Source organism: Myxine glutinosa, chromosome 5 (assembly GCF_964187855.1).
Source record: "Myxine glutinosa chromosome 5, kmMyxGlut1.1, whole genome shotgun sequence".
Classification (NCBI taxonomy): Eukaryota; Metazoa; Chordata; class Myxini; order Myxiniformes; family Myxinidae; genus Myxine; species Myxine glutinosa.
Window position 1 is genome coordinate 35,282,669 of NC_136265.1, and position 24,537 is coordinate 35,307,205.

Consider the following 24,537-nt stretch of genomic DNA (forward strand, 5'->3'; position numbering starts at 1 on the left):
CCTCACCACAAGATTCAGTGTACCATGGACGGGAGGAAGGGTAGGACAACTGAAGACGAGATGGGATAAATCTGTGCATGAGAGAGAGAGCAGTTTGCTTTGGAAGAATTCCCAGGAAGAATTGATGTCAGAGGCATTAGAGATGGGAGACCAGTCCAGTTGATTGATGGCTGCTTGCAGACCGTGCCAGTCGGCCTGAGTGAAATGCCAGATTCGTCGGCGCTGAGGAGGCTCTCTGAGAATGGCCAGTGAGATGTCCACTTTAACAAGCACATGATCAGAAGAACCGATTGGAGCAGAAGAAGAGCAGCAGACATTTGCAGGGAAGTTAGTCATAACCAAGTCCAGAAGAGAAGATACTCCATTGACCGAGATCCGCGTCGGGAAATTGACAGATTGTGTCATTCCCAATGAGTCGCAGAAGTCCTTTGCTGAGGTGCCATGGCTGGTGAGAGATGAACCCACACCCAGCCAGCTGGCATGATGACAGTTGAAGTCGCCACATATGAGGAAGAGAGAGTTTGGATGTGTTGATAGAAGTTGGTCCATGTTGTCCGACAGAGAAATGTAAATGGAGTCATCACTGTTTGGAGGACGGTACAGAACACATATGAACAAAAGGTGGGAGCGGAGAGGAAGCCGTAGCCAGAGGTACTCCTGTGGGTGGGGTGGAGAGAGGGCAGTGCAGGGAGAGTGAGGAAGAGAGTTTTTGATAAAGATAGCCACCCCACCACCAGGACGAGGATCAGGTCTATCATACCGGAGGAGTGAGTAACCAGGAAGAGATATTAAGGAATCGGAGACATCTTGAAGGAGGAAAGTTTCTGTTAAGCAGATCAAGTCTGGATTTTCAGAAGCAACCTGAATGGAGAGATCAATCAGGTTTGAGCGAAGGCCCCGGATGTTTGAGGTCCATACCGTTAGTGAGGAGAGAGGGGGAGCATCGGGTGCAGGACAGGGGAGGGGAGGGGTAGGGTCAGATGAAGGGTGAGAGGGGGATGTAGGAAGAGCAGTTGATAGTGTGTCAGAGATTACAGAAGAGTTACAAGAAAGGGAAGGATGAGGAGGACGAAAGGTTTGATGGTGATGGAATGAGGCACAGTGAGAGTTTGTTTGAGGGGGGGCAGAGGAAAGTAGAAGGTTTGGGGAGGTGGAGGTATGACATAGGAGGGAGAGGAAGTGGGGAGGAGGCAGCTTTGAGAAGGAGGTGGGAGGAGGGAGAATTTGGAAGGGATGGTTGGGGGAGAGATTTGAAGGGGAGGGGCAAGGGGGGAGTTTAGAAAGTGGATGATTAATGAAAGATGAACATATATAACAAATTGGGTTTGTTGTGATTTTCAAGTTAGCGATTCGTTTAAGAACGATGGAGGAGGGATGGAATGAATGAGAATTTAGGGCATGGAGTGATTTGGAATCATAAGAGATTGAATATTTTTTTGAAATGGAATGAGTTGAAGAGGAAATTGAAAGGAGCCTTTTAAATAAGAAGAAAAACAGCGTGTTGTAATAAACCACTGAATAAAACACTGAAGGGGATAGTTGAAACATATTTAAACAGAACTGTGAAGAACAATCTTATATTCACAAAAATACCAATGGGGAGAGGAAGCCTAGAGCGACGACCACGAGTCACTTGAACAGGGCAAAAGGTGGAAGGCAAGGGGAAAATGGGGGTGGGGCGAGACAGCACACGTGGGCAGAGGCAAAAGCACACGAGGAGAAAGGGAAATAAAAGTTTTTTTTTGTTTGTTTTTTTGTTTGTTTTGGGGGGGGGGGGGGGGTGTGTGGGGGTTACAACGTTAGACAAATAGTAGATGTTTGGTGAAGCTTGGTGGAGAAGGGGAAATCAAAAAAGCTCGCAAAACAGCGAAGGAAGGAACAACCTTCGACGGGGGAAGCCTGAGGCTGCAAGGCCTTGCTCGCGACGCGGCAAACAAACGATTGATTTATGAAAGATAAACACCGAGAAACTTCCAAGGGGGACACTACAAGTTCACACACCGAACGATAAATACAGTTTCGACAAAATACAATTGTGAACAGACTTAACTTTGAAAAACGTGGAGACCGTGTGGACCGTCGAAAACCCCTGCCACCGTCTCCAAGATCTTGCGAGCTTGGAGATCTCGCGAGCAAGATTTATTTTGAGCTAGGAAGCTAATATTTGGACACAACAGTGACCAAGTGATGTGGCTATAAAGGATATTTTTGATTTATTGATTAATCAATTAATTGATTGATTATTTATTGAGTAATCGATTAATTATTTATTGATTAATCAATTCGCTTTTGTTTTTTTCAATTAATGACTTGTTTAATTAATTTTCAAAAGGTTGCCGCTTCGGATGAAGCACTGCAGACCCTGCTAGCCGGCAATGCCACGCTAGGGGATGTTATTTATTTATTTGGCATGGGGGTGGTGTACTTTCAATGTATCTGTACTTGTTTGTTTGTTTGTCCGGGCGATATCTCAGCCATCCTTTGAGCTCGGAAGCTGAAATTTGGCCACAATAGTGAGCAAGTGCTTTGGCAAAAACCGTGTTTTTATTTTTTGATTCACCAGTTAATTGACTAGTTACTTAATTATTATCGATTAATTAAGTACTTGTTTATTTCCTTTCTCATCTGGGCAATATCTCAGGCACTTTTTGAGCTAGGAATCTGAAATTTGGACATGAAAATGACCAAGTGATTTGGCTGTGAAGGCTATTTTTGATTTATTGATTATTCGATTAATGGCTTAATTAATTTTTTATGTTCCAGATTCGGATGAAACAGTGGTGGTTTAGGTATTCTAATAGCGAATTGATTAATATTTTAATTATTTTACCATTATTATTTATTTACTTTCATTATTAATCACTTATTTATTTTCTTTCTCATCTGTGCAATATCTCAGGCACCTTTTGAGTTTGGAAGCTTATATTCGGACACAACAGTGGCCAAGTGATGTGGCTATAAAGAATATTTTTGATTTATTGATTAATCAATTAATCGATTTATTATTTATTGATTAATCAATTATTTATTTATTTATTCGATTAATGACTTGTTTAATTGATTATCGAAAAGTTACAACTTCGGATGAAACACTGGTGGTTTTGGTATGCTATTATCCAATTGCTTAAGAAATTATTTTACGATTATATTGTTTATTGATTTTAATTACGCAATTAATCAATCAATTATTGTACACCTCTCCCTCCAAATCCCATCTCTATGTGCTGCATGGCGGTATCGCCGGGCGCCCCAGCAATGCCGTACTGGAGGATGTTATTTAGTTATTTGGCATGGGAGCGGTGTACTTTGAATGTATTTGTACCCTCCGGCCCCCCTCCAACTGCGTATACCTCCTCAGACCCCAGCTTTTCTAATGCCTTGAACAAACATTGGTACATCACGCATGATGAAAGTTGTGGTGCAGTTTCATCGAAATTGCGTGTGTGTGTGGTTTCTGAGAAGAAAGCAAATACCTATTTTGGGGGCAACCCCGCCCGTAGACGCCCAAAGGAGCAGATTTTTGTTTTTAATGTCGTGAAAAAACTTTGGTACAGCATGGATGGTGAAGGTTGTGGTCTAGTTTCATCGAATATGTGTGTGCAGTTTCAGAAAATAACACAAATATCTATTTTGGGGGTTCAAACCTGGATCCACTTTGACCCCCCAGTAGACCCCCTCAGACTTCGATTTTATTCGTGCCATGATCAAACTTCGGTACATCATGGGTGATGAAGGTTGTGGTCAAGTTTCATCGAAATAGTGTGTGTAGTTTCAGAGGAAAAAGCAAATTCCTATTTTGGGGGAGGTGGGGGGGGGGGGGGGGTGTCACACCTGGATCCACTTTGACCCCCGGTAGGCCCCCTTATACCCGGATTTTTTTTTTTTTAATGCCGTGAACAAACTTTAGTGACAACACAACAAATATGATTTGTGCTAAATTTGGTCACAGTCCCTTTAGCGGTTTCGGAGAAGAAGTTGCAAGTGTTTATGGATGGACTGACTGACTGACGGACGGACTGATGGACGGACGACGCGCCATCGCATAAGCTCCCCTGAACTTCGGTCCAAGTGAGCTAAAAATAAGATCACGGGTCCTGAATCTCACCTGGATCAGGAGCAACATTCGATGATGTCATAAAATTTCGCTGCTGATGCAACACTCTGGGCTACGGCAGGAATTTTAGTGTTTTATGCGTGATTTCAACCCGTTAATGAATGCAGATATTGATGCGGTCAATACACCTTCGTTCGGTATAAGGTATGAAGCTTGTGGCTAAGTTGCGTCAAAATCGTGTGTTTGGTTCAAACAATAATGATTGAAGTGTTTATGGACGCACTCACTGACTGACTTACCTACGGACACTGCTCAATTGCATAAATTCACCGGACTAAAGTCCAGGTGAGCCAAAAATAGGAATTATATAATACAAGGTATTGTCTGGGAGCATGTCATACAATAAAAGGGTCTGGGGTGGTAATAGATATTGCGGTAAGCAGACAGCACAGTGCCAGGTAGCTATAGTCAAAAGGAAGACCAAATACAGTACTGCAATGGAGTCATCAGAAGGAATCCGAATAAGTAAAGAGCAAATATGGAGCCACCAGGAAGAACCTGGATAGGATTCGGGTTTCAGCTGCTACTCCTCTACCCTCAAACCTATCCAGGTGCAGCCAAGTGCAGGAATAGGTAAAAAGTGTTTTTGGTAAAGCTAGTAAAAGAGGTAGAGTTAACACAGTATAGGAATTCAGTGAGGCCTCATCTAGAATATCATGTTCAGTTTTGGTCACCACATCTGATGTCACCAAGTGTGGCTGCCATAGAGATGGTTCAGCGTTGAGGTCCTAGATTGGTTCCAGGGCAGGTCAGACTAAGCTTTGAGGAACGTTTGAAGGAGTTTTTAGTGGACAAGATAGGTGACAAGATAGGTGAAGTGGAGTTTTTCAGCAGAGTGGTCATTGTTAGGACTAGAGGTCATAGCTTGATGGTGTATATATATATATATATATATATATATATATATATATATATATATATATATATATATATATATATATATATATATATATATATATATATATATATATATATTATATATATATATATATATATATCAGTCACTATGCGACCTTCATATCATCAGTGGAGAACCGCCAGCAAGGTGTCCCATACAGCTGCTGCTGCACCTTGCTGGGAGCGATACGCACCGCCTGCCACGCGGTGACGTTATCTCTGGTATCCACTCATCATATGGAGTCGACCTGGATGCGGTTGGGAGTTACTAATAATGGTATCTGTAATCTGGTTCTCCAACCTAATGAGCGAACATCATGACGTCATCGCCATGCATGTCCGCATTGCCTGCAAAGCTCCAGAGGAACCATCTAGCAGTGCGTCATTATGGATGTTAAATTCAGATACTGTCACAAGTGCGTGCAAAACTCACAGTTACCGACCTGGTTTCACCCTTGTTGGGGCTTCATCAGGGCAACGCAGTGAGGCTTCCATACACATGTAACTCTGTGAACCTTTCGGTTTTTATATCAGTCACGATGCGACCTTCATATCATCAGTATATATATATATATATATACGAGTTAGGACAGTGTTAATTGCCATAGTCGACTGCTTTTCGGGTTTGCTCGTTGCCAAGTAGGAAGCATTTCATCTGTTCTGTCCCTTTCCCCTTAGCTCGTGGTAAAGCGTTGGTTACACAAGGGGCCTGTTGGAGTTGCCCTGATATCCCTGGAGGACCCTTGGATTTCCTGGTGTGCCGAGGGTCATGTGGTTTCCGTGACATGAAAATGGTGGAAAGCGTGTTCCTGTTTGTTCCCAATGTAATAGGTAAGTGTTTGGGAAGATCTTGTTCTTCCTCCTCACCACTTTACAACTTCGCCAAATGACAAACCCCATTCTCCACCTGCAGCCGCAGGTTGAGCTTTGTGCTTGTGATTTCTATTTTTTCACACCGTTTGAGCAATTGTAGTAAAAGGTACAAAGCAAGAAAAGATGAGGGTTGATCTGCTGGGAATTGTATTTAAACCGGCATATTGTTGTAATAATGTGTTGCAATGGCTGGTACAGTATATAGTTTAGATAGAAACTCCTTAAAAAAACATTATTTATTTTAACTGACTTTAGTCATTTTATTGTGGCTTGTGGGAGGGATATCCTGGAGGTATGCCGACTCACCTGTGAGCTGTCTGGCATGGGTTTGAATCTTTACCCAGCCATAAACGGTCACCCTGGTGTTTCACATGCAGTGCAATGTATCTATGTGTGTGCCATCAATCAGAATGACCTTAGTTTAGGCCGGAGGATCCGCGTGTGAGCACTGGGTGGTGGTCACCATCAATCAGAATGACATTAGTTTAGGCCGGAGGATCCGCGTGTGAGCACTGGGTGGTGGTCACCATCAATCAGAATGACCTTAGTTTAGGCCGGAGGATCCGCGTGTGAGCACTGGGTGGTGGTCACCATCAATCAGAATGACCTTAGTTTAGGCCGGAGGATCCGCGTGTGAGCACTGGGTGGTGGTCACCATCAATCAGAATGACTTTAGTTTAGGCCAGAGGATCCGCGTGTGAGCACTGGGTGGTGGTCACCATCAATCAGAATGACCTTAGTTTAGGCCGGAGGATCCGCGTGTGAGCACTGGGTGTTGATCACCGTCAATCGGAATGACCTTAGTTTAGGCCAGAGGATCCACATGTCAGCACTGGGAGTTGGTTACCATCAATCAGAATGACCTTAGTTTAGACCAGAGGATCCACTTGTCAGCACTGGGTGTTGGTCACCATCAATCAGAATGACCTTAGTTTAGGCTGGAGTATCCGCTGGCACTGGGTGTTGGTCACTGTCAATCGGAATGACTTTAGTTTAGGCCAGAGGATCCACCTGCCAGCACTGGGTGTTGGTAGAAATTAAATATCCCATGGTGTGTTTAATAAAGAGTAGGCGAGTTATCGCCAGCACCCTGCGCAAATTGCTGCCCAAATCGCCTTCAGTCAAATGTCCCAAATCGCCTTCAGTCAAATGTCAGGCCTGGGCAGCCGGTTCGTGAAAGACCTGGGCCAAAAACCTTCCTGGCAGACCCCACAAAAATGTGGGAATAATTGTGGCTGTTAAAGCAATAGCACTTGTCAGATGCGATTGCATGAATAAATGAACTGAGTTAGAAACTTCAGCAGAAATTAAGGGCATTACTTTAACACCACCCTGCTACCTTTGCCATAGCAATCGTTTGCCCAATTGGAAAGACTAAGGAGTTTATCAAACTTGAAATGTAAATTCTCTCTCTCTGATGTTCCATGCTCTTCACAGAGTGTCGGTGCAATAATTATACTGGGTGGTTTGCTATTGCCTTCCCAGCAGGAATTTGGCCAGGGTGCCGGCGATAAGGACACCGTGGGATATCTAACATCCACCAACTAATGCCGATAGACGGGATGCCCGTTTAAAGTCCATCCGAGGGATGGCACAAACATTGATGAATCGCTGTCATTGACTGCCTGTGAAATACTGGGATGACAATTTGTAGTTGGGTCATGATAACCCAGGCCAGACAGCTTAGAGGCGAGAGTAATTCCCCTTGTGACCCCGGAACGAAACAAACTATATTTATAACAGCCTGCACAGATCCCGTAGATTCCTCCACCCCCTCACAATATGATTTCGTAAATGTAATCATTTTTAACTTGCCCAATACATTCAAAGGCCCCAGATATGTCCGTCCCATCGGTGTTCAGAAGAAGCTGTTCCAGATACCGGTAGCGATCCGTCGTGGGTTTGTGTATCACACGCCAATTCACTCAGGCCTTGCACTGACCCACATGGTCGGGAGTTTGTGCGATGAGCAACTGCCCATTCAGTGAGCTGGTGAAGTTTTCCAAGTCTTTTGTTGTGCAGAAGCACATTTATCTCTCGTACATTTCCAAGTATTTTTGACTTATTTTAGAACTTTGTGAGCCATTTTGGGTAATGCACAGCCCTTTATCTCTCATACTTTCCAAGTATTTTTGACTTATTTTAGAACTTTGTGAGCCATTTTGGGTAATGCACAGCCCTTTATCTCTCATACTTTCCAAGTATTTTTGACTTATTTTAGTCAAAAATGCAAAATGCAAAAATATAACTTTGGTTTGATCTCCTTCTCCAGAGTTTGCAATAATCATTCATCCTGTTTGCTTTCCAGGTTACGTCAGGCTTGTTTGCCTCTTGCTTGCCTGGTTCTCCTTCGAGTCTCCTATTGTTTTTGTCGCATTCTACTCCATCTTTGCAATTCTGGATGGTAAAACTGCAATACCAGCACATCACAAGATTAAGCTTTGAAAGTTTGTATAACATGGTCAGTAAAGTATTAGTTGCCTCTGCCAGCGAAGGTGGATGGAGGTTGTGTTTTCATGTCTGTTTGTTTGTCTGTCTGTCTATGAGCACGATATCTCAAAACGTTATGGATGGATTCGGACGAAAGTTAGTGGACAGGTTGGCTGTGCGACGGGCACAACTGATTCAGTTTTTTTTAAATGAGAATCTGGATACAAGACCTTTTAGTGATTTTTTTTCTCCATTATTTCAGGATTTTTTCCCCAATTTCAGGATTTTTCCCCAAATTTTCAGGATTTTTTTCACATTTCACGATTTTTTTTCACAATTTCAAGGTCAAGAATGATATATAGCATGCTATTTTAAAACGTTGTGGATGGGTAGGGTATTGATGATTGTGATTGATGTGATTGATGCTGTGATTGATGCTGTGAAGAGGAACAGGTTGAGATGGTTTGGTCATGTGTTGAGGAAGGATGAAAGTGACTGGTTGAGAAGAGTGATGGAAATGAATGTAGAAGGAAGTAGAGGACGGGGAAGACCGAGAAAGACTTGGCTAAAGATGGTGGAAGAAGAAATGCGGGCAAGGGGGTTAACAAGGAGAGATGCAGAAAATAGGGCAAAATGGAGAAGATTGTCATGGGGCCCACAAGGCCATCCCCCGCTCTAGCAGGGAAAATGGCCTTAAAATGCATGTTGTTGTTTGTTTGTTGTGGATGGGTAGGGTAGGTGACAAGAACAAGGCAATTAGATTTTGGAGGTCCAGATCCAGATCCGGCCTATGGGTGGGATGCAAAACGTAAATTGTTCAGCCTGGTGGAGATTTGCGCTCTTCTTAGTGCCACTCTAGTTATTATTATCTTTTCCAGTTATTCGAGCTTATCTTGATACATTCATTATGTCTACCAGAAACCCATCACTTTGAAAAACACAAACTGTTCAAAGTGGTTAAAATTAGTACAATGCAAGTTGCAACAATTTCGTCGGTATTCTGCGATCATGGTTTTGTAAAACTGTCTGAAATGGGCAATCCTTCTCTTGCCGCAGCATCCCAGCTACCCCGTAAAAAATTTTTTTTTTTTTTAAACATTAAAATATTTTTTTTTTATTTAAAAAAAAAAAACGTAAAAAAAACATTTGCTCTCACAAAAGAGAATTCAAGTTCATTGTGGTTTATGCGAAGCAGAGCCATCCATTCTCTCCTGTTACTTGATTGGAGAGCCAGAACTACACCCTGATGGCTGTTTTATAATTAAAAACTATTTCGCCATCGGAATCCTTGCAGCTGAAAGAATAGTTTTTCAGAATCCATCATTACCTGCATGAGGCATGAGGCATACGTGAACATGATTACTTGGACCAGCTCCCATGGTTTTGATTTGTATACGATTGCTTGTGTTGAAAACCCAGCCATGTGAATCCTGATTATCAAAAATATGAATTGACGGCAGGATTGCAAGACAACTGCTGCTGATAGTGTGCTTATTACAGTCGAGTTCTGAATTTGAATTCTTATGTAGTAAAATTTGACTAAAAACTTCCGTTGGCTTACTAAATTAGCTTACTTCCGTTCGCTTACATACTACTACTACTACTATTATTATTATTGCTACTACTACTACTACTACTACTATTATTATTATTGCTACTACTACTACTACTACTACTACTGCTACTGCTACTGCTACTGTTACTATTGCTACTATTACTATTGCTACTATTACTATTGCTACTATTACTATTGCTACTACTATTATTGCTGCTTCTACTTCTTCATCAACGGGCTAAATTATTTCCTCTTTCTCGTGGGGTCAGCGGGGGTCCAAGACTATCGTGAACTCCCTGGCCAGGCCTGATATTCGACTGAAGGTGGCAGCAATAACTTGCCTGCTCTTTAAGAAGGGCACCGTGGGATGTTTAACGTCCACCGACTAATGCTGGAATATAGGACAGCCAGTATAACATCCTTCCGAGGGACGGCACACACATTGATGCCGTGCCCTTAATGCGAAACACCATTATGACTGTTTGCAGCTGGGTCAGGATTCAAACCCAGGCAAGACTGCTCAGGGGTGAGTGTGCATACCTCTAGGTCTAGGTTATCCTGCTGGCCCCATCTGGGATGCACACCAGCATATTCTTGTAAAGCTGGCGAACCCCATGCAAATGTGTTACTCCCTCGTCATCAATTACCCGAGTTTTTAATGTATGTTCCTATTGCGACTGCTCTGATGGTGAAATATTATATTCTTTCCAAAATTACTTATTTACAGCTGTGGATGGAGCTGTGGCAAGGAGCCTTTCACAGACGTCAGCATTTGGGGCTTTCTTCGACATCTTTTTGGACAATCTTGGACGTGGCCTCCTGTGGACCAGTCTGTTCCAGGTGAGAATGCAGCTTTAAATGCACGCGGTTGATTAGTTCTGCACAGGAGCCTGAGAATCTAAGTGTTTTATGGCCCAAGTATGAGGTTTAGGGTATCGAAATAACATTTGGATTTCAGTGTCTATTTGGATATCTATCTACTATAATAAATAGAGGTTGTGTGGCTGTAGCTGTGTCAACAATATCTACTCGTCTATTGGTCGTGGCACTGACCAATTGGGTGTGCCCGTTTTTCCCTTCGCTCGTCCACTGGAGAGAGGTATGGAGAGTGAGATTTGTCAAGATTGAAAGACATATTCCCAGTGTTTGACCATCTTGTGATTTTGTCAAGGTCTGCAGAGAGGGAAGAGACTGCAGCCTGCCTATCTGAATGATGAAGGATGTCACGGCAGAGGGTGGAGTCAGAAAAGAGATAAAGATAATTTTCTAGAGAGTCAGAGAGATCATTGATGAAGATCAGGAATAGGACTGGCCCGAGAACACTTCCTTGAGGCACTCCAGCCTTGACAGGGAGAGGAGATGAAAGAATTATGTTGAGAGCCACACGTTGATTACGAGAGTCGAGGAAGTCAGGAAGCCATGTGTGGAGTTGGCCTTGGATGCCATAGGCAGAAAGTTTGGATAGCAATGCGGGATGGCAGACTGAATTGAAAGCTCAATAGATGACCCTGATCTAATGTGTGACATTGAGGTTCTCCATCCATTTTTGGGAGAGAAGAAGCAGCATGACCAGGGTGGAGTGACTTGGTCTGAATCCTCATAGATAATTTGAAATGAGGCCATTTGAGAAAAGGATGATTTTATGTTAACTGTGATGATGAATTATATGACCTTGCTGATGATTGAAAGTAAACTGATAGGTCTGTAGTTAAAGGGATCTGTATTTGCACCTTTTATGTAATGCAGTGATGTTGGTGGATTTTCAAGCAGATGCAAGACTACCTAGGGCAAATGGCAGGGTGAAAAGGGCAGATGGAGGATGTGAAGGAGAAGAAGAGCAGGATTTTAGGACGTGAGCTGATGCCGTCCGGCCCAGTTGCAGAATCAAAGTCGAGGGTTGCCAGAAACTTCTCCACCTTCTCAGATGCAAAAGGCAGAGTCCAACAGCAGTTGGGTACGGATGACTGGATAGGTTGAATACAGAGAGCAAGGTGTTGAGGACACAAGATTTGGAAGCAAACACAGAATTGAGGCAATTGGCCTTCTCACACACGGAGTTGGTTGTGGTGCCATTTGAAGTGAGGGGAGGGATAAGTACATAGTGGAAATATCCATAAGGATCTTAAAAGTCAGAGAGGTCGTTAATCATGTGAGTTTTGTTTTGCAGTGGGGTTACTTCGTCTCGGTGCTCGAATGGACCACCTTTGTGTGCACGCATGGTGCATTCTTAGATAACTGGAAACATGAGCATGGTGATGCCCCATATTGGGTGCGGATGGTCATGGATGACGGTAAGTAGGAGGCTGCTAATGTCGTTTGAAGCACTGCCATAATGTCCACGGTCAAAATTGCACCGCTTGGTGTGCGCAGTGTGTTGGTAGCCTCAGTTGTCATTTTGTTAAGAGGCAAGCTACTACGAGTCGTAGTAGTAGCAGTTGTAGTCTCAATGCCCCCAATTAATCCCATATTCTTGAGGTGCCATCTTTCTTTTTACGAACTAGGCTGGCAAAATAAATTTAACAACTGTTTTGGGAGGAGGTGGTCTCCCTCGTTGGAAATGAGACAATAGGTTGGCTACAATCAGTTTATAAATGCATCAAATAAAAGGCCATTTATTTATTACACGTGTGAAAACGATGGTGGTCTGTGCCATGCATCAGGCCTGTAGCACCATCTTGTGGCCGTGTAGGTCTGGATTTAACCCACTACGGTGACTTTGAGCCATGCTTCCATTGGCACAGGATTTCGGCGGCCACCAGGCGTGTTGGCCATCGCCGGTCTTCATCTGCTCCCCCTCTGGCTGTACGGACTTGAGACTGGGCTTTTGTTCTCCACCGGCCTGCCAGACTTCTTGCTGTGGTCGGTGTGCACTGTTTTGAGTGGCGGTCGTCTGCTCTGTGCTGCTGTGGAAGTAAGTTACCGGAGCATGCCTTAAACGGGATGTTGGGCAGGCTGCTTCCACCGCTTTTATTTGCTTACGGCTGTTCCTTTCTTTATTTCCTACAGAGAAAATGCTCATTTACTGAGGAAAAGCAACTTTGGTGAATTTCTCAGTGATATCTCAGTGAATCTCAGTGATATCCTATTCCCTTTCCTATCTTTTCTTTTTACAGATGTGGTTCATCTGGAGTCATATGATGCAACTTGCTTCTAGAGTACGCTAGGACGAAACCCTCAACATCGCCAAAGTGACATTTTCCAAACGTTGTTGAATTACAGTTGTTGTTGTTGTTGCTGTTCTAATGCGAGCTGGGAGTGGGAATATGTTTGCAGAGACTCAATTACCGAGTCGTCATAATATATGCTGAGTGCGTAGAGGGGAACAAGGGTTATTATTTAGTTCATCTATTGCTTTTGGTGGGCCGGCAGGATGGCCTGGAGGTACGCACACTCACCTCTAGGCGGTCTAGACTCGGTTTGAATCTCAGCCCAGCTATAAACTGTCACTGGTGTTTCACAGGCATGGTGATTTGAAATTCCTTTGGATGGACGTTAAACTGGGTGTTTCATGTGCTGGCATTAGTTGGTGGCACCATGGCTAAGTTCCAAATTCCTGCCCCAACTACTGTCAGAAGGCCATTGGCAAACCACCCAGTGTAATCCTTGCCAATAAACTACTTTGGCAGCACTTGAGCTCTGTAACTGAGTATGGTACATCAGAATCAGAATTACTTTTGGTGGGAATTGTTACCTTGGACTATATTCTTGGTAAGCTGAGGGTCTTTGATTTGTTTTTTGTTTTTTTTGGCCTAAAATTTTAAATTCATCACCTTTACTCTCTCACGGAGGGGTTCAAATGTTGATCTAGGTAGAAATTGGCATCCTGGTGTTTGGCATACAGGACGAGACGTGAATGCGTGCCATCCCTAAGGGACGTTAAGCTGCAGGACCCTTTTGCCAGTACTTATCATTGTATTTTCACGATCCCATGGTGACATTAGTGAAGAGTCGTGCGTTATCTCCGACATCCTGAAAAAAATTCCAAATTCCTACCCTAACTGACTGCTGGGAAGCAATCCCACCCCACCCAGTACCACCCGAGCCAAGAGACTGGTGTGGCAGTACTGACGTCTGTCAATATTATGTTACATTGTTGATGTTTCCACCACAATCATAATGTTACATCATCAATACTGTTGTAATTACAATATATTTTTGTGTCATAATATGTGGTGACTGCTTTTGGTCCCTCAAAGCGAGTCTTTTGGACAACAAGGGAGATTTTTGCAATTGTTTCATAATTTAATTTTGTGAAATTTCACAAATAAAAACAACTTTGGATACAAAAAGAGGCATGGTGAAGGGTTAGAACACAGCATGGAGCATGCTTATTGGACACAGCTACAGCAACTCCTTGGGCATGGTAATCATCAGAGCGACCACACAGATAGTGATGTCCAAGCGCTGGAGCTCAGATGACAGCAGAGACAGGTGATCATCCTTTCTTAGAGAGGATATTCCAGGCACCCACCCGAAGGGACCGCTTCAGGTTAGCCCGAGGAAACTGCCGTCTGGTGGATGACACCTCAGCACCACCCTGCCACGCACCAGCACAACCCGACCCAGCAAGGTTTCCTCCTATCATCAAAGAATAGCGGCCTCGAAGGCTTTTCCCCAATCCCGTCATCCGGTGAGCTGCCCTGCGAAGGGCAGCTGCACAAGAGGCATTCCCACAGAGTGGGCTTTTCTTAGTTATATTTGTGTTTCTTGTGAGTGTTGCGGAATGAAGTGTTTTACAGTGACCAGAGTGCAAATTTTGTCTCCAACATACTAGAAAGAGGTACCCAACTGCAGGAGGACATCCACACACACAGTTGGGCACCAGATATGGATGGTCGTTGGCTCACAAAGAGCTTCTCTGCCATTTGACAGGTTTTGTTTTTAATCCTGCTGGGTGTCCATATCCATACGTCCTGCTCACCAGGAAACCTGGTGGGGAAGATGGCTTAGTCGCCGACAACCTGGTCATGAAACAGGTTAGTACAGGTTTACATGGTGTCTGTAGCAAGTGACAAATCTGGTCTGACCTGACAAACCCCAACAGGTTACAATTAAACCAGGTCAGAAATGGCTGAAATGCTGGAAATCCATCAATAGTCCTCAAAAGATGAATTCCCAAGTCACTGAAAGACGAAGGAAAACCCCATTCAGCCGATACAGCGATATCACAAATAATCAAGATGGGAATTTATCCAAATTAAAGGATGATTTGATTGAAGGAGAGGAGAGATTCCACCAAAATTATCTCCAAAAGCTGGCACTGGCCAGTATGCTGAGGTAACACAACAAGGGCAATGATGATGCCATCGCCGAGATAACAAGAGAAATGCAATCAAAGAAGAGAAGCCCAATGAACGGCCGAGGAGGTTCAACGGAGAGGAATACCTCCAAGGGTAGATATAACTAGAGCTTCCAGGGAAGCAGAACTCAACTGAACTGATTGGACAACGGCCTATGGCGGCCATTTTATGACGGATCGGGTTGGAATGCAATAGCAACCTACCTTGTGTGGTAAGGGTTAAGCATCCTAAGTTTGATCAAAATCTGTTAATATTTGTGGACGCTAGAGTGTTAATGTCATTTTCATGACCAAAAACAAAATGGTCGCCTACGTCCGCCATATTTTCAACGGATCGGGCTGAAATGTAATACCAACCTGGTCCTTGGGGTAAGGATGCTGCATGTCAAGTTTGATCAGAATTGGTTGATATTTGTGGACGCTGGAGTGTTAACGTCGAAATACAGACGCCGGAGGGCTCAGTATGTGATGAACTCAACTTGACGGCAGTCCAGTTGAGTTAAAAAGAGAAGCTGATCTCCACGGAGCAGTGCTCAGCAGATTAGGGTTGAGCTTTACTGGCAAAAGGCTCGGTGGGTCGAAGAACCATCACAGATTTCCACCAAGAAAACCCGCCGATCGCTTCACTGATAATGTTGGAAACGAATGGAATGCACGATGGAAACAAAGCGTAAAAGCTGAAGGTGAGCCACAGATGGGAGCATCCTTTAGGCTCGATCGTCTCCTTTCTCCTCTTCTCCTTTTCCTCTCGTTCCAAGTTGTTACCTTGTCTTGAGGTTAGCTGTTAAAGCCATAATGATGTCTTTCAGTCAGTCAGGCAGTCAGTGGGTCCATTAACAATAGTTATTTTTATTCCCTACTCCTCTGAGGCAGCTCAACGGATCAATTTGAAACTTGGCATGATGATTCATGACGTCAATGTGCAAAAACTAATGGGCCCTTTTTAAAATTTATATCCAGGTAGTAAGGTAATTAGCTAATTAATTCGAAATGTAATCTGTTTGTATGTCCCTCACATATCACGAGATTCCATCATATCGAGGGATTGTGAAAGTTTAATTTAAAACTTCATTTAACCTCTTGATTAGGGTACCGAAGGGTTTTTGTAAGGATTGTTATATATTGTGATTCCTCCGCTAGAAGTTTTAATTTGTTTTCTCTGCAGCCGCTTAAATGATTGACACGAAACCCTCAACATAGGAGCGCGCACCCATGGATAATGTTATAATGATAACTATGACATCATAGATCATGTGGTATGATATCCACGTTGGAAAAATGGAAAACTTTGGTCTTCTTGCAAACAGTTGTACGCCAAAAATTGAAACTTGGCACAAGTCAGGAGCTAAACAACAACAGTACTGAGACATGAGGTGTCCCTTCCTCTTCCAATAAGAACAAGTAAACCTGGATAAAACTCTGGTCGGTTTTTGAACTCCAGGAAAATTTACCTTCTGGTCGGCAGGCCTAAAGGAATCAGACTCGGCACGTGAGTTTTCTGGAGGACATTTAAATAAGGGTGTAGTTCCCTCACTAGGTCTACTGTAACTCTCCAGGTTACTTTTAGTTATACAGTAGTTGTAAAAAACAATTTTACAAAATGGCCGCCCACGAAAAAAAATTGCGATGCCTCTATATCTAAAATAATTTATAATATATCCTTAAACATATCTGGAACGTTTGGTGATTGGACCCCAAAGTACACAATTCATGAGCTTAGCCGCTCCACTACTTCACCTGGAGTAAGTTTCAAGCACTTCCTTTGGACTTTCTGTAACTTCGTGATGACTTTTACTAACCGAGGACTCCATACCGTAGAAGCATATTCCAACACAGTACGTCACGCAGAAGTGTTCAGAACAGTAAGTTTGTGCTTGGAAAAACCACTAAAACATATTTTACACATTCCAATTTTCTGGTGTGCTTTCTGGACAAGCACATTGATATTGTAGCATCATCGGCTCAACGAACGTCGAGCACGTTGCGGCGGGAGGTTAAAATCCTACGATGTACCGACCAGTTTTAATTCCTGTGGAGACGTTCCGAATGATGGTGATTAAATGCTCGCGTGTGCGTGGCTGAGGATAATCACGAGAACTTATTCGCTTTTATAACCAAACGGGTTTATTCCCGAACAAATAACGACCAGGTTTTACCCCGACAGGGAATTCGACGACGGGATTGGGGGAGGGGAAAACGGGGAAACTTGCATCAAGTAATGAATCAGTCGATATTTACGGTTTTGGTTTTGGATGGGGGAAGATAAGAGATGGTGGTGAACAGCTGTTTTGAAGACCTGGAGGGAGGATTGGGATTGAAGAGAGTGAGGGAGTTTGTTCCAGAGGCGGGAGAAAAGAGGAATGAAAGAGTGAGGGTGAGCAGAGAGCCTTGATTTTGGCAGTTTAACCATGAGAGGGTTGCTGGCAGATCTTGTGCAACCTGTAGGAATATTAGGGGGACAGAGCACAGAGAGACCTGGGGGAGCAAGGCTGGAGAGGGGTTTGGAGGCCAGCTTGTAAAGGTGGTTTTCCCAGGAAATATCATGGCAGATAGTGAGACCCAAAAGCTTGAGTGACAGAACTTCTTCAAGAAGATTGTTCAGAAAGTAGATGGGAGGGTTGTCCAGACGGTCTTTTCGGAGAGACAAAGTGAGAGTGTGAGATTTGTCAGGATTGAAAGACATGTTCCACTTGTTTGACCAGTCTGTGATTTTGTCCAGGTGTGCAGAGAGTGAAGAGGCTGCAGACTGTCGATCTGAGGGATGAGATATGGAGCGGCAGAGAGTGGAGTCATCAGCAAAGAGATATACCTCGTCCCATGACCAAGTGTACACGTGGCGGAAGTTTTGCACATAAGGACAGTCAGACGTGTCCAGCTGCCAAGGCAAAGTGCTACAGGTGCATGAAATGGGGGCACTACAGAAAGTAAGGGCAGTTGATGTCGTGATTGGTCATGAGGAGGATACCATATTTCTGGGAGGTGTGAGTGTGCCGGGTTCCCGAGATCATCCGTGGTGTGTGACGGTTGACTTGAGCAACTGTTCGGTGTGGCACTTGCATGTGGCACTTGAATATTCTCAATAAAAGGACGTTTGACAAACTTAGCAGCGATCTTATCATGTGAAAATGGACGTGGTCAAGAACTGTACCAATAATTTTCTGAGTGGACCAACAGCAAGTGCCATGGGACTAGTTTTGTACACGGGTGAGGTACATGCTAGCATTTTTGCGGACATGGGTTGTCTGCGGTGCAGCCCAGTAAGAATCAGCTTCAAGAAAATGCTGTACCTTACAGCGTTTCTAAACCCAGGTGTATATCGGCTCCTCTATTGCCCAAGATAGAGACTGAGCTTAAACGAATGGAAAGCAAGGGTGTCATCCATCGAGTGACGGAGCCAACTCCGTGGTGCCTATGGTGCCGGTTCTCAAGAAGAGTGGTGATATCCAAATTTGTGTTGACCTGAAACACCTGAAGAAAGTGAAGTTTCAAATCCGAATTTGTGCGAAGTTTCAAATGCCTACAATGGATGAGATACTTCCCAAACCGGCTGGTGCGACTATTTTTTCAAAACTAGACCCTTCGAGTGGGTTTTGGTCGGTCTCACTCCATCCTGATTCATGCAACTACACGACGTTCATCACTCCCTTTGGCAGGTATGCCTTTGATAGGATACCTTTTGGCATCACATTGGTGCTGGAAATCTTTCAACAGAAGATGACGCAATTACTGGAGGGTCACAATGGAGTCGTGTCATATGTTGATGATATGCTGGTCTTTGGAAGGACTCTCAAAGAACATGATGAAAATCTTGATCGAGTGCTCGAAACTCTCAATAAATCTGGTCTCAAACTGAACCAGAAAAAGTGTGAATTTTGGAAGAACTAACTCAAATTTCTGGGTCACATGATCGACGACATGATCATGATGGACCCCATCCTGCCCGTTTAACATTAGTGGAACAGTGAGAATCCAGCCGCCCAGGAGATACACGCGACGATGACGTTTTCCTCAGAAGAACAAGACATGCTCGGCCCGCTCATTGAGAAAATTCAGGCCTTCTGTGAGACAAGAAAGAACGTGACGTGTCCCGGTACCTGTTCAACTCCCGCACCCAGAGGAAGGGTGAGAACTTTGATAGTTTCTTAACGGACTAACACAGTTTAGCAAAAGACTGTGAATGTGACATGCTGGAGGAGTCATTAATCACGGACAGATTTGTGTGTGGTATCGTGGACGACGCAGTCCGTGAAAAGCTGCTTCAAGTGGACAAGCTCACGTTGGAAAACTGTGTCGAGGTTTGCAAAATAAGAGAACTCAGTGCTGAGCAAATGAAAACCATCACTCCTGCCACGGCTTCTGACGTCCATGTCGTCCAGCGGCACGACCACCTCCGAATGCTGGTAGAGCCAGAGACTTCCGCACCAGAGGCAACCCACGTACATCATTTGGTGATCACTGACTACGCCAAGACCACAGGTAAACAAACACCCATGGATGCGAGAATTGCACCTATGAACACCATCCTGGCAGATGCCCCGCCGAGTTTTGAAAAATGTCGGGCATGTGGCAAGACAGGGCATTTCATGAGGTCGAGTAGGTGCACCGCCACAAAGAATGTGCAAGAGATCCACGCACAGTGCGAGTCACCACTACACCACATCGGTGCGGTCAGCCTCGACGATGAAGAGGAAGCAGGGTTTGATTTTGAGGACCTCTTCATGGATGTCCTCACCGACGGCAAGGACGGTGACCTTGATTGGACGCAGACTGGATTCATCAGTGAGATCCTGGTGACATTTAAGTTGGACACTGGGTCCCAAGTGGATATTATACCAGAATGCATATTTAACAAGCATTCTGAGTATTGCGCTGCAATACATGTCCCCTACCAAAGTTCAAAGTGCCATAACTTTGTCAAAAATGATCGAATATGCAAATTTATGCACGGTTGATGCTGGTTTTCAAACTTGATCTGAGGTATGCTGAGACACGTGTGTGTCACGCCTCGCCTCGTTGATAAGCCTGGATAAGCTCCGTGGAGCGGCCTGCACGTATTGCACTGTGTGAATTATATAATTTATTACCAACTCACGGTCTGAGGTACTGGCGATTCAAGAGATATCCTTTTTTTTATGGCACATTGGAGAAGCCAATGCGAGGTTTCTTCTTCCTCAGCTTGTCACAACTCTGTCAAATGCGATCGGGTTAAAAAAGTCAGAATTTGACCAAATCTGTTTCATTCGTTTGTTAATATACCTCAGCTATTGACAAATCTTAAATTAGAATTTTATTTGAGGTTAAAATTACCGCGACAGGTCGTGTCCAACGATGCTTTCAGTCTGTACATGTGATAAATAATTAAATCCGCACACTTGACGCCTCTTCTTCTTCACGCAATAACAACTTATAGCTTCCAGACTGTACATCCAATCATCTTGAAATTTTGCACACTTGTTACTCTTCATGACTTCTACTATACTATGAAGTTTCACATCGATCAATAAAGCGATTCAAGAGATATCCATTTAAAAAAAATATTTTCGTTTAATTAACGATATCTGCCAAACCATGTGAGCTATCGCAAATTCCAAAAGGACATTTTAGTAGACTGACATGCGGAACAGATCTGTGACGTTTTCCCTCGATTGGATCAAAAATGAGGGAGGGTCTCGGTTTTAAAGGTTCATGCGTAAAAACGTCATCACTCTGAAACCATGTGACGCATGACGTCATGCTCGCTGACTTTTTTGTTCATCATGGGTATGTGATTCTGCCGGCAAAGTTTGGCCTCGATCTGTTCAGCCGTTGCAGAGAAAAAGGGGTTTTCGTGTTTTCACGAAAAACAATATGGCGCCCGAACCACGTGACCTGTGACGTCATAATTACCATTAAAATATTCTACAGACCGAGTCCCTCCTATGGTGAAAATTTGATCTCAATCGGTCCTATTATTGCAGAGAAAATCTTTTAAAAGGAAATTAAAACTTAAAATGGCACTGAGTTATTAAGGATCATCAGAATTCCCAAAGTTCAAAGTGCCATAACTTTGTCAAGAATGATCGAAACGTCGTGAAGTTCGAAATTGATCTGTAACGTATCATGAGGAAACGATGTGCCAAGTTTGAAATCATTAGCTTTAAGTGTTTAGAAAAAAAGTCCGGAAAACTGTTCTTTGCGTGACGGACTGACGGACTGACGGACTGACGGACGGAGGGACGGCGTGCAAACCTATAGTTCCCTCCGGTGTACACCGGTAGGGGACTAACAAGCATTCTGAGTATTGCGCTGCAATACATGTCCTCTACCAAAGTTCAAAGTGCCATAACTTTGTCAAAAATGATCGAATATGCAAATTTATGCACGTTTGATGCTGGTTTTCAAACTTGATCTGAGGTATGCTGAGACACATGTGTGTCACGCCTTGCCTCGTTGATAAGCCCGCAAGGTCGCTCCGTGGAGCAGCCTGCACGTATTGCACTGTGTGAATTATATAATTACCAACTCACGGTCTGAGGTACCAGCGATTCAAGAGATATCCATTTTTTAATTAAATATTTTCGTTTAATTAACGATATCTGCCAAACCACGTGCCCTATCGCAAATTCCAAAAGGACATTTTAGTGCTGAACAGATCTGTGAAGTTTCCCCTCGATTGGAACAAAAATGAGGGAGGGCTCGGTTTTAAAGGTTCATGCTTAAAAACGTCATAACTCTGAAACCATGTGACGCATGACGTCATCCTCGCTGACTTTTTTGTTCGTCATGGGTATGCGATTTTGCCTGCAAAGTTTGGCCTCGATCTGTTCAGCCGTTGCAGAGAAAAAGGGTTTTTTGTGTTTTCACGAAAAACAATATGGCGCCAGAACCACGTGACCTGTGACGTCATAATTACCATTAAAATATTCTACAGACCGAGTCCCTCTTATGGTGAAAATTTGATCTCAATCGGTCCAATTATTGCAGAGAAAATCTTTTTTAAAGGAAATTAAAACTTAAAATGGCACTGAGTTAAGTTAAGGATCATCAGAATTATCAGAATTCCCAAAGTTCAAAGTGCCATAACTTTGTCAAAAATGATCGAAACGTCGTGAAGTTCGAACTTGATCTGTAACTTATCATGAGGAAACCAGGTGCCAAGTTTGAAATCATTAGCATTAAGAGTTTAGAAAAAAAGTCCGGAAAACTGTTCTTTGCGTGACGGACTGACGGACTGACAGACTGACGGACGGAGGGACGGCGTGCAAACCTATAGTCCCCTCCGGTGTACACCGGTAGGGGACTAATAACACTGATTTGATTTGGGATGATAGTAATGTGATGTTGAAATCGTACTCAGGGCATCAAATGAGACCTATAGGACAAACAAGGGCTCGTGTTACATTTGGTAAGGAAACACACAGTTAAGCTTGAAATTGTGCAAAGTGAAGTGAAACCGATCCTAGGTAAGCAAACTTGTGAGAGGTGGACCTGTTGAGGAGAGAGATGATTGTTGAAGAGGTGAATGTGTCGGGTCTGAGTCAGAAATGACGATGCAGCATCACAATCTTTTTCAAGGGTTGGGTCGCTTAGAGAAGCATGAGTATGATATTTCACTTTGTGAGGGACTTTAACCCAAGCAAAACCTACCCCGCAGAATCCCATACATGCTCCCGCAGAATCCCATACATGCTACGAGACAAAGTAAAAGCCGAACTTGAGTTGAATGCATGGAAACTTCTGGGAGTCATAAAACGTGTGAACAATCCCACTTCTGACACAATGTAATGCCTTCAAAAGGCTTAATATAATACGCTCCTGCTCTATTTTGATGAGCATAAAATACACGGATTCTTTTGTTTGAGGTCTCAGCACGCACTGTCTTTATTTCCGTTTCCCCTCTGTAGGGGGCGGAGTCATGACAATAAAGTACAGTGCATCACAGTATATCCTAGCGGTGTAGCGGGATAAACTCTCATCGGCGGTGTACAGCACTTTTGTTACTGCCTTGTTTGAAGTTATTGTTATTCAGTAATAATGAAGCTGATAAAGATTAACAATGAATTATATAATTCCCGTTGAATTTCAGCAAAGATTAATGTTGTAGAAATATAATAAACATTGTCATGTTTTACAGTGGCCGCTGGGGCTCAAACTGCAACAGTTTCGCGATTTAATTTATTTCAGAAACGATTTGGTTGGCGACACTTCGCGGAAGATCTCAGGGGGGGTAAGGAGCAGATTTTCTTGGGAATGGTTTTACCTTTTCTCATTTAAATGATTTCAGTTTACCTCATTTGAAGCCATTCATAATAATGCAATGTTTCAAAGGTTAAACGTCATTTTGGACAATGACGTCATGTGTTCTTTAACGGTTGTGGGAAATTATATACGTTGGAATAAAATTCGAAGGTAATTCGGATTATTTTGTTCGAAAATACGCGACGTTATGTGGAATGTATTTTTTCGCGCCTGTCAAAGATATTATTTAATTTATGGAGCACGTTTCACGTGTTTCAGTTGAAATGTTATTTTATTTTTTTCACCACGTTCCTTCTTGGTTGACTTGTCTGTTCCAGTACCGAGTTTCTTGGAGAGCGCTCGCCAAGTGGCTCAAGTAAGCATTCCATTCGAAACGGTTGCTAAGGAACGGCCTGCTTGGCAAGCGCTAGGAAGCTGCTTGGTAAGTGACCTCTTATGAGGTTCTCAGTTTGACACGGGGGGGGGGGGGGGGGGGGGTGTTGTTGCATTACCAATAGAGGGGTTTCAGTACCCATGGTGCAGTGCGCGGACGCCATATTGGTTAGCAAGTAAACAAGGCCAAGCCTGCGGTCCGAAGTTCGAGCCGTTCAATTAACACCACGTCGGTTGACTCAGCCAGCCTGATATCCTTCCGAATTCAGCAAAATGAGTACTAGTGCAGCGGCATAGCAAACCAATTGTGCATTTTGTGATGGAAGCACCAAATTTGGCAGAATGATAGAATATTATATGGAGAACATTTTCAGATATGGAACCACTTTGGAATTCACCCCAATGTGGCCGCCATATTGGATTTCAAAATGGCGGCTTAAAAATCTTTAATTACAAATATTTCTGGTTCTATACCAGCTACAGCCTTGATTTTAGTGTCTGGATGTACAAACTTGAGGTCAAGGAATTGAATGGTTCTACTTAGAAGTTGATTTACTGACGCCATATTGGATTCAAAGAACTTAGAACTTTCTTCTTCAAAGGGGCTGCCCATCTCTTCGATGACTGTTGTCAGTGCACGGACATCTTGGACGAACTTCTTCTGCACACTGTCGGTTTGCTCATGGTGGTGGGTGTGCTCTCCCCTTTGGCGCAGTTGCTGTGAGGTCTCAAATTCTGTGATGACCCGAGCAACTTCGG

General features: G+C 43.5%; 2 protein-coding genes across 4 annotated transcripts in view; both read left to right on the top strand.

Moving 5' to 3' along the window:
* The window catches only part of LOC137427712 (alpha-N-acetyl-neuraminyl-2,3-beta-galactosyl-1,3-N-acetyl-galactosaminide alpha-2,6-sialyltransferase), a 59,771-nt gene extending 45,613 nt beyond the window's left edge, over window positions 1–14,158 (top strand). For both annotated transcript variants that reach the window (XM_078777867.1, XM_078777869.1), the window contains 6 exons: window positions 5,690–5,842; window positions 8,193–8,288; window positions 10,597–10,709; window positions 12,037–12,160; window positions 12,611–12,780; window positions 12,983–14,158. In XM_078777867.1, coding sequence (XP_078633993.1) covers window positions 5,690–5,800 — 111 coding nt within the window. In that variant the 3' untranslated portion in view covers window positions 5,801–5,842; window positions 8,193–8,288; window positions 10,597–10,709; ... (1 more) ...; window positions 12,611–12,780; window positions 12,983–14,158. The remainder of the gene's footprint in view (window positions 1–5,689; window positions 5,843–8,192; window positions 8,289–10,596; window positions 10,710–12,036; window positions 12,161–12,610; window positions 12,781–12,982) is intronic.
* A 9,119-nt stretch (window positions 14,159–23,277) lies between these two features.
* Window positions 23,278–24,537, top strand: part of LOC137427705 (beta-arrestin-1) — a 101,494-nt gene continuing 100,234 nt past the window's right edge. The window contains exons 1-2 of one of the 2 annotated variants that reach the window (XM_068117387.2): window positions 23,278–23,374; window positions 23,724–23,827. The gene's annotated coding sequence lies outside the window, so the exon portion shown is untranslated. The remainder of the gene's footprint in view (window positions 23,375–23,723; window positions 23,828–24,537) is intronic. The other variant, XM_068117388.2, reaches the window with a different exon arrangement.